Below are 10,804 nucleotides of genomic sequence, written 5' to 3'. Positions count from 1 at the left end.
CTGTCTCATCAGACAGTGGTCCCAAAGGTCTTTAGGATCATCAAGATGCTTTCTGGCAAAATTGAGACGAGCCATAATGTTCTTTATTCAGCAGTGGTTTTTGCCCTGTGTCTTTCTTTTGGTGGAGTTATGAATCACCTTTTTCTCCCTTAATAATAAAAAGTTTAGTTGAAAAACTGCATTTTGTGTTCTGTTGTGTTGTCACTGACTAATATTTAAATTTGTTTGATGATCTGAAACATTTAAGTGTGACAAACATACCAAAAAAAAAAAGGAAACAGGAAGGGGGCAAACACTTTCACACCACTGTATAATAATAATGCTGTAAACAAGCCAGTTGATGGACTTAAAATTTTAAGATTTCTGCAAATGAGAAAACTCGCATCTGAGATCATGTGACATCCCTCTCTTCGACCATCCTGATTTACCATCGTCTTTCAATCCAAAACATTTTCAACGCAACAACACCGATTTTGTGCGTTTTGGAACAGCAGCACAAATGTTAAAAGTCCCAACAATGGAGAGCAAAACATTTTATTACTAACACTGGAATAGCTCAATATGTATATTATTATACAGAAACCAACTGCTTTACAAAAACAAAATGATACAATATCACATGTATATACAGTGTAGTAAATATACCATCTCAAATTGTACATAAAGTATTTACAGCTGTTACACATACTGCATTAAAAACTAAAGACTAATAATACCAGGGACATGAACTTTGCATAACATCAAATAAAACATGCCACATTTTTAGCTTTGCATGACAAACCCATGATCGTTATTAAAATAGTGCAAGTTAACCGCTTGATTAAGAGGTTATGGACACGCCATCCTTACCATAGCCATTCATAAAAAATTCAAAAAAAACAAACAAACAAAAAAACTACTTCTAAGCGGCCCTGGCTGTGTTTAGTTTAAGATGTTTGGACTTTAAGTCAGGCAAATTTCATTGAAGCAATGGCGACAAAGGGGAAAAGTAACAATTTTTTGCCAGGTCACAAGGGAAAGATTGAATACATTTTGGAGATTAACAACATCAGTCAATTCATTTCGTTATATACATTATACATAGTTGTGCCTACCAAAGGAAATGTGACCTCAAATATCCCACGCTAATCTCAGAACAAGAGGTAAGGTATATTTACATGGGAGGCTGATGTACTTTTTGAAGTGAATGACAGTTATTTAAAAAAAACAACAAAAAAGATTCCATGTTTACGTGGCTGCATTGTATTTGTAGTTATAGGATCACGTCGAGATGCTTCAATCGCGTTGCCTCGTATACGCAACACAACGGGGTGTCCAAACTTTTTCTCACCAAAGGCCACATACACATTTCAGTATGCGGGGGTACATTTTGTGCATTAAAAGTGCTAAAACCAATTCAATGTAGGTCAACATATGCTAAGCTATCCGAATGAAACGTCTCAAGCTTTTGTGTTATAAGTGACAAAGCAAAAAATGAATTCATTTAATTTTCAGAATATGCCAAGGGCCAATTAAAAAAATAAAAAAATAAAGAAATTTGCAGACCGAAAATAGCCCACAGGCCACAATTGAAATGTACCTATTAGAATGATCTCAAACTGATCCCCCCCATATGTGTTCAACCTTACTATACTACTTAAGGATCTAATACGATGACATCAGCTATTGGTAGTTGAGCTATGGCACATCTCAAGGGAATGTTATTTTGGCCAAATATACTATAAATGTAGAGAACATAAGCGCAAAGACACTCCCATCTCCTTAAACATATTAAAAAGATAACGACATCCATCCATCCATTTTCTATGTCGCTTATCCTTATTAGGCTGGTGGGGGGTATGCTGGAGCCTATCACAGCTGACTTCGGGCGAGAGGCGGGGTACACCCTCTACAGTGGTTCATCAAGTGGGTTATGATTCAAGGCCACCTGCGAACGGCGAAAAAAATCTGAGTAACTGAAACGGCCATCCAAATGTCTATTTTTGATGTTCTAATGAAAACTGAGTTATGCTGCTGCACGGAGGCGTACGTTACTCCCCCCACTCCAAACCCGCCTGCTAGCTTGCCGCTGACGTTCTTCTCTCCCCGTCTCTCTTCAATTGCCATTGTTGACTCACGACAAAGGAATTTAAGCTAAATGCATAGGACGACAATCCAGGTTTAAGCCCTAAATATGCCTCAAACACTTATTAAATGCATTTAACATATAAAATGTATAAGTAGTCATTACTAATGAATGATAATGTAAGATAATAAATGAATAGATGGGAGTCACGGTGTAGTCTTTAGCATGGTCGCCAGGCAAGCAGGCGGGAGAAGTCATTTCTCCAAGCCGCGTCTACATAATCCACACTGCTTCACCTGTTGTAATTCCTGTAACGACTTACTACTATATATTAACTTGTGATCACCTTGCTGCAAATTTTGAGGCCAGATTGGAATTAAATTGACTGTAGAAACTAGCGCTTCCGTAGCCACACAGGGCGCCGCCATCTTGCACCGACGACTTATTATGTTGTACAAGTATGCCGTATTTATCATGTATTCATAAATAATTACCAACTTAGGGTGACTGAGATTTGTTTTCTGCAAAATGATAAAACAATTTCAGAGAGAAAAAGCACAAATGGGCGAGTTTGGACCAAAAATCAGCAAGTTTGTGGGGACGTGAAAGCTGAATAGCGAATATGCAGGCTCCACTGTATCATATTTAAATGATTGCCTTTTTGCGACAAATAAATCAAGGATTACTTTAAAATATACTGTGTGGAGAATGCCAATTGTACATTTAGATTATTAAAATAAACTAAAAATCAATCAAACTGATGACTTTTGCCTAAAAAAAAAAGTTCTTCCTTGTACTGTACATAGCCGAAAAACGGATCACACACACACACACACAAAAAAAAGCAACAAGATTTGGCAAAATAAACAAAAATAAACATATTCAGCTCAGAGCTATTTACAATGTGTCACTGTACAGGATGAAATACTTGCAGGCAACATGGATGATTGTATATCTGGCAACCACTGCAGGCCTGCTGTGATGTCCACATTGCACCTTCGTAATTAGTACCTGTTCCGTGTCCACACCGAGGTTTGACGTTTACTTTACAAATTGTACACACTGAAAATCCTGACAAAGGCACACAGTGGAGAAAACGCCAACATCTTTATATCTGGAGTCGTCCTTTCTGGCTCCGCAAAGCACCGAAAGGAGATTGGCATCTGCTCAGACGAGGAAGGCTCTTCACAGGACAAGTGTGGTCCATCTGTCGCTGCACACGGCATCATCTGACCAGAAAGAACCTCCTTGTTCATGGGAGTGTCCAGACTGGATTAGTGTTAGTGTCATGGTTTACATGTGGCCGTCTTCTCTGCAGGAGAATCAAACTGGCGCTGAGCAGAGTCCACACAGCAGCTTCTCCGGCGCCGCACGCAGTCTTGAATGTTCGCAAATCATCTCAAGCAGCAGAGAACGGACTCGATCTAATATTCCCTCTCTGCAAAAGCAACTACGTCAAAGGAGGAGGATTTAAAATAGTAAAAAGATAAAAATGCAGCATGAAGCCAAGTCGGCAAATGGGTCGGGATGAGAGGAAGAAGAGGAGGAAGGGGGCTGTGACAGGAGCATTCCACGGCTGATCAGACAATCTTCTTGATGCTGGGTCTCTTGAAGCTGCCGGCGCTGCGTTGCTTCTGGACCTGACTGGCTGAGCCGTGGCGAGTGCGACCCCCGCTGGACAGAGCTGAGCTGGGGGACAACTGGACATTCTCCTTGTCCACACCTGGAGAAAGACACAATGACGTGAATGAAGTCATATTCAGTCAAACATTAACAGTGGGGGTGATCCGATCCAGAATATCAATCGAATACTGGACAAATTTACCAATGTACTTTAACATCCAAATGCTAAATTTAATGTTAACACGACATCTATTGGTATCGGGATATATCATGTTGCGGTATCGGCGTGAGACATAAAAAGTTGTATCATGTTGTCCCTAATGAACATACACAGCGAACTCATCATGATATTTTTGGCAGTTACTGACACTTCTGGCAATTATAACTAACCAACTTACACTAAGTATGGAAGTACAGTCGTCCCCTCAATACATGGCGGTTCCAACATTGCTCCCTCACTCTATCGTGGTTTTTCAAACAATTCATAAATGATCACTGTTTCATCGTTGACTACGGAGTCAGAAAATATGCATATTTAAGCAAAATGTAAATTTTTTTTGCCCAAATTAAGCATTTCCAAACATAAAAAATGGCTAAATGAACTAAAATACAAATACAGTATAAGCCATTATGACCACCAACTTGTATTCAACATTGGTCACTAGGTGTCAGTAATTGTGTGGGGAGAACACCACAATAACAACAACATAATAATATAATCATAATAACATAGGTTACTGTGGCGGCCAAAGCCCACAACAAGCTACAACTCAACTCTGAATCCCTGACGTCACATTCTGTCCACCATCAATTGTATTAAATGCCTTATTTTCTATGATTATATCTACTATTTTGGGTAATAAGAATGTAAAAGTGACTATAGGGGTGTTATTTCACGTCTAGATGGCTCTAATAAGGTTAAAAAAAACGTATTGAGAAGATCGCAAACAGGTTTTCTATGCCATAACTACAAAAATATTCCATTTATAAAGAAGGAATCCTAGTTTGCGGAAATTCACTTTTCAAGGTTGGGTCTGGAACCAATTAACCTCAATGAACGAGGGATTACTGTACAATTGAACATTTGAAATTTTGCATCACTCACCTTTGGTTCACTTATGGGTGATTCTTGTTTTTTATTGTCTTAAAACACATTTTCGTGTGTGTCATCCTTATAAAAGCACATTGGTCCAGTAGAACACAGCTATTTAAACTACTGCATTTTCTGGTCACATTTTTCCGTAGTTTGGCCGGTCCTGCGACTTATTTATCAAAACCTACAGTACAGAGCACAAGTTTGGGCACACCTTTTCATTAAATGAGTTTTCTTTATTTTCACGACTATTTACAGTGTAGATTCTCAAAATGAACACGTGGACTTATGAACTTAACAAAGTGTGAAATAACTCTAAATATGTTTTATATTTTAGATTCCTCAACGTAGACACGCTTTGCTTTTTTTGATAGAGCTACAAACCCTTGGTGTTCTCTCAATGAGCTTCATGAGGTCACCTGAAATGGTTTTCACTTCACAGGTGTGCCTTGGTCAGGGTTACTTAGTGGAATTTCTTGCCTTATTAACAAGGTCGGGAGCATCAGTCGTGTTGTGTTAGTCCAAACTTTTGCTGTGTCAGCCACTGACTAAATACACATGTATGATTTTCAGTCTATTTGAATGCCCTTGTGAATACAAAAAGGAAGTCTTGGTGTTAAAATACAGCTGTTTGATGCGTTTGCTATGATGGTAGCTCGATCATAAATACAGATAAATGTGACATAGTCCACTACGACATACGTTTTTTTTTTTCTCTTCATGACGCATTTTTTTGACTGATGCGACTTATACTCCGGAGCAATTTACTTATACTCCGGAGCAACTTACAGTATGCTAAGTAATCTGCCACCTGTGGTTCATTTGTTTTGGGTAAAACTTGCATTTGATCATCTTAAAATGTGTTTTCGGCTCGCACGGTGCACAAAGGGACTTTACACATAACTCGTCAGCAATTGTACAACGCTCAAAACAGGGCTGCAGGAAAAGGAACGTTTTAAGCAAGGTCAAGAGAGGGTTTTTTGTTTTCCATATATTTACAAATAGGCAGCCACACATACTGTTTGAGCATTGACGTCTTACTATAATTAAAGATGTGCAGCATTGGCATGGCGCTTTCTTGTTCTTTCCTGTGAGTGCCACAATTGACCTTTTCAACTGTGCCGAACTTCGGTGAAATGTCTTCCTTCCAGTCACCCGCACTCACACTTTTACACAATATTTACAGTGTGCTACTATTTAAAACATGTAAATGCTGCTTATTCAGTCAATTTAGCATTAGAGGATTGATACTTCTACCATTGCAAAGGTTAAGTGTTAGCTTTCAAGCTAGGCTTATACTTATTTTTTAAACGGACATAAGCAAATAATATTTTTAGTAGTAAGAGCACAGTGCACCGTTTATCGACATAAATGGGTTGTCTGTGTGTTTGTGTGTGTTTGTGTGTGTTGAGACCTGGTGAGTGCTGCGAGGTGGCCAGTGAGGTCATTGAGTTAGACAGGTTGAGGTTGGCAGTGATACTGAGCTGGCTCTGGCTGGTGGGAGGATAAGGTGAGGTGGGCGTCCGCAGCTGCTCCTCCCCTCGCTCCTCCTCAGCTGCAGGCAGGTAGCTGTCAATCAGTGCCTCCAAGAACTTGACAATCAGCTCGGCATAGTCCGGTATTTGGGTTTGCTGTGGGGATGGAAAAACATAACTTTGTTAACGCTTCAGACGTTGGCGAGCAGAGAAAAACAGCACACATCACTTCATGACTTTACACTTTATGATCATTAGAGCACTAACAGCATTACACTCATTTTCAAAATGTACAAACTTTGAATGTTGGCCAATTTAAAAATAATTTGTGGCTGCTTGTACTTACTGTTTTTTTTGTGTGCAAAATTACGCTTTAGCTTTCTTTTTTCTATTCACAGAACACACATTTGATAAAAGGCACTCACAGTATTTTGAATAAGTCCTACCTTTGAGAAAGGACCAGCAAACCTCCACAGTCCATTAAAACCAAAGCCTGATAAATGCACAGAGGGGGGAGAGCCATAGGTTAGGTGGGTTGACGGGGTTAAAATATTGGAAAGCCGTGTGCTCAGTGATGCATCCTCATTAAATGGTCACTTCATTTTGTAAGGACATATAGAATAAGATAAATAGAAATATAAATAGAGAAAATAGTACATCCTACTTTGTAAATAGGAGGGCTGGTACTGCGGTGGAGACTCCTCATGATACACCACACTCTGGACGATGCCGTGTACAGGGTTCAGGAGATTGGTGTCCTGGCACATGGACAGCACCGTGTTGATCTTGGAGTCTAGCAAGTTGTGCCTAAGGAGGAGAAACACACAGAATGAGTCTTCAGCTTGTGACCTTCACCATAAATGGTCAGATTGTTGTCAAAATCTGAGCTAGCTTGTGGGGCTAGCTTACTAGACCGTCACAATCCTTAGCCACATGTGAGAAAAATGAAAACATATAAACATGACACTAGGGAACAAATTAAAAACATGTATTTGGTGCTTCAAATTTTAGAGCTGAGAAGAACACAGTGAGCAAAGACCTGATGAGATGTGCTCAGTTTCAGATTGGGTCGGATAGGTTTTGCCTGTGTAGACTGCATTTAGAGGTGAACACAACATAAAAACCAGAGAGCAGTCTAAGGGTGGAAAAACAAGCAATTGCGAATCTGAGAGAAGACGGAAAATCGTATCGCAGTTTTACAAAAATTAATTAATCAAATGATCGCCGTTTCATGGCTGAATACAGCCTGTTTGCAGCAGCGTCTTTGGTTAGCAGTGTGTAGGATGCAAGCGCCTGAGTTGTGTCCGACAGCAGCTCCTGTGTTAATGTTCACTGTGTATGTGTTCTGTGCTTGTTAATAAACCTTTGAAGTGCATCGTGAGTCTCTCCTTAACAACAAACTGCGCCATTACAGTAATATTCTACACTTGTCACTACGTGTCAGTAATGTTACATTGGAAGTACGCCGTCAATGCTAACATGTCAGTCATGTTATGTTTTATTTATGTCTAATATGTCTTATTTTCTATTATTATGTCTACTATATTGGGTAATACAAGGGTCAAAATTACTATAGGAGTGTTATTTCATGTCTAGATGGGCTCCAAAAATACCTCAAACAGGTTTTCTATACTCTAACTACTAAAATATTCCATTTATAAATAAGGAATCCTACTTTGCGGAAGTTCACTACAGTCACTTACACAGTTCACTTACAGTCGGGTGTGAAACCAATTCATCGCGATAAACGTGGAATGACTGTACTTTCGCTCACATGAAAAAAGGGTAGGTTCAAGCAAAAGGTGGATCTTTTTAAGTTGTTCAAATTAACACTCCCTTCCCTATGGTGTGTCTTACTGCAGTGTCTGTAATGCACTGGGTTATTTGGGCCTGTGAGCGCTTCATAACTTACTGTACCACTAAGCGGCATTGTGCTACCAATGCAGTAGTAGTAGTAGTAGTAGTAGGCTGGCTACTTACACAACTGGAAAAACCTTTGGGAAGACAACACTAGCTTCAGCCAAGTACTCATAGAGAATTCGCTGATCAAAATCATCCGTGGTGTATTTGACTTGGGTGGCCTGGGAAGAAAAATCAGATGAGGGGCCGTTAGCAAACGACCACAAAACAATTAAACAGTAGATACTTGGTGGTCAGAATGCTTTTTCACCAGCACAGTGAGGAGGAGAGCCTGGATCTTGGGGTCCGTCAGCACCTCCTCATCCAGCAGAACATTGGACTCAGAGACAGACACCTTGCGGAGGTGGGAGTTTCCTATTCTTTGTGTCTCTGAAATTATGAATTGCATTTTAAAATGTCAGCAACCATACAAGGAAAATCCCCCTGATCTGTAATCTCACCTATCTCATAATCATTTTCCGCAACACGCCTCATTTTAGGAGGTGTGGTCATGCCTGATTCCATCTCAGGTCTCTTTGGTGCTTTGGAATCCGATATGAGATGATCGAAACTCTTCCTTGTACCTATAAAACATGACAGCGCAGCAAATTCATTTACCACAGATGCTGATGTGTGTGTGCATCGTCGTGGTGTGCTAAGAGTTAAGTTGTACCCAGAAGTTTCTTTGTAGTGGCCTGTGAAGGTTGCCCCATGTCCAGGCTCATTGACTTGCGAGTACGTGGGCTAATTTGACCCACTGTGGGGTAGTGGTGAGCTGAAAGGTAGCGCTCTGAAACCTGAGGAGATGTCCATGGTTGAGTTTCTCGCAGTGTTCTGAAGGGCAGAAGTGCAATAAATTAATCATGTGAAATCTAATGGCAAACAGACCCATTTAAAATGTAATTTAAAAGAGTACTACCAAAAAAATAAGTATTTTACACAGTTTTTGTTACATGTTTGGATCAAGTGTTCCAGCTCCCTGGCATGAGGATACTGTATCTTGTCTTTCAAGCTCATTTGGCATGAGTGGAAAATAAAGACAGAGGAAAAAACATTTCAACAAGGTGCATCGTTGGCTCACAGTCCAAGTTTTCTATTGCTCCGTTACGCAGGAGTCCTTTACTTTTTATGACAAAAATTCACCCATCAACCAGCATATCGATGTCTTCACAATCTCATTGGCTGGTCAATGTCACTCATCATTAGGATTCAATGCAATTGGCCCGAGCTACGTATGTAAGAAGAGGGCACGGTACTTTTTGATGCACAGTGAAGTTCATTGGCTATTGTGCCACAGCAAACAAACAGTTGTCTATTAGGTGCCAATCAAAAGTTCAAAGTTCAGTGTTGTTTTGGTAGCATTGTATGGCTAATGCATCCGAGTGCAAAATATGCACATCTGACTAAATGATGAAATTTGCAGCAGTGTCTTCATAGGACGTAAGGCTTGGTATAGACCGGGGGTGTCCAAACCTTTTTCAGCGAGGGCTGCATACAAAAAAGTCAAAGGATGCGAGGGCCATTTTGATATTTTTCATTTTGTAAAAAGGTTAAAAAAAAAAAAAAAAAAAAAAAAAAAAGACGTTTTATATGTATTTCAAGTCAGCTGTGTGTTATGTGACAAAGTGTATTTATTATTATTATTATTTTTATTATTAATATCAACATTTCAGCTTTTCCTCACTACATTATACCTTTTGCTCTTTCTTTCCCCATTGTTGTCGTTTTTGTTTCATTTCTACAATGTGCCAAAAAAAAAAAAAAAACAACAAAAAAAACCAGCTGCGGACGGGCCGCACCTTGGACACACCTGTACAGTACAATATTCCTTATACACTCATTTAATATATTCTGACGCCACAAATAGATTAGACACATTATAGCAGTTCTGGTCGGCCAGAGAATAAGAAGACGGAGGAGGAGGGGTCAGTGTTGGCAACTTACTAATCAGACCCCAATAGATACTCTTTTTCAAAAAAGCGACGAGAGACAAATCTAGTGAAGAGACTTTTGGAGAGCCGTGGATGAAAGCAGATATCGCTGTTCTCAACGAGCAGAGAGTCCTGCTGTGGCCCCTTCCTATATACAAGCACTCACTGGCAGCTATGTCAGTGGTCTGTTCAGCGACAGACGAAAAGTTAAATTGTAGTTTTAAACATATTTGTTTTGCTTTTCTGTGTTTTTTACTCACTTTTTGTAAATGCCTCATAGCCAATTATGCAAATTCCACGATTACCTCATTACATGGGAGTGGTTACGACACTCCCCCATAAATTATAAATACTGGACAAAACGAAAAATAGAAGAATACGTATGCATCACTTCACTGAGGGAGCATGTCACTTTTGTGACACATATCTCACGTTTGTTCTTATAGTTAACTTTTTAACGTTAACCTTCATTATTTCTCCCAAGCGTGAGGCAGGCTCTTTTGATGGTAATACATCAATGATAAAGAAAATGAAAAGTGAAGTGAAATTGGACACCGTAAAATGCTCAGAAAGTGGAGAAATGCAACCCAAAATTGTCCGCGTACTTCATCTAAGTGGCAAGACTGTCGCGACCATCATTAAGGATAAAGATGTGAAAGGATGTGCCGCAATGAAATGGACAATGATAACAAAGCTGCGATCATTTAAAGTAGCTAAT

General features: G+C 39.6%; 1 protein-coding gene across 3 annotated transcripts in view; it reads right to left on the bottom strand.

Moving 5' to 3' along the window:
• Positions 1-528: 528 nt before the first annotated feature.
• The window catches only part of nf1a (neurofibromin 1a), an 89,930-nt gene continuing 79,654 nt past the window's right edge, over positions 529-10,804 (bottom strand). For all 3 annotated transcript variants that reach the window (XM_054794049.1, XM_054794051.1, XM_054794050.1), the window contains 8 exons: positions 8,829-8,989; positions 8,617-8,739; positions 8,427-8,545; positions 8,237-8,337; positions 6,921-7,063; positions 6,703-6,749; positions 6,196-6,412; positions 529-3,788 (listed from right to left, as the gene is read on the bottom strand). In XM_054794049.1, coding sequence (XP_054650024.1) covers positions 3,646-3,788; positions 6,196-6,412; positions 6,703-6,749; positions 6,921-7,063; positions 8,237-8,337; positions 8,427-8,545; positions 8,617-8,739; positions 8,829-8,989 — 1,054 coding nt within the window. In that variant the 3' untranslated portion in view covers positions 529-3,645. The remainder of the gene's footprint in view (positions 3,789-6,195; positions 6,413-6,702; positions 6,750-6,920; positions 7,064-8,236; positions 8,338-8,426; positions 8,546-8,616; positions 8,740-8,828; positions 8,990-10,804) is intronic.

This window comes from Dunckerocampus dactyliophorus, chromosome 12 (assembly GCF_027744805.1).
Source record: "Dunckerocampus dactyliophorus isolate RoL2022-P2 chromosome 12, RoL_Ddac_1.1, whole genome shotgun sequence".
In the NCBI taxonomy this organism is placed as follows: Eukaryota; Metazoa; Chordata; class Actinopteri; order Syngnathiformes; family Syngnathidae; genus Dunckerocampus; species Dunckerocampus dactyliophorus.
This window is presented reverse-complemented; position numbering and strand designations above follow the sequence as displayed.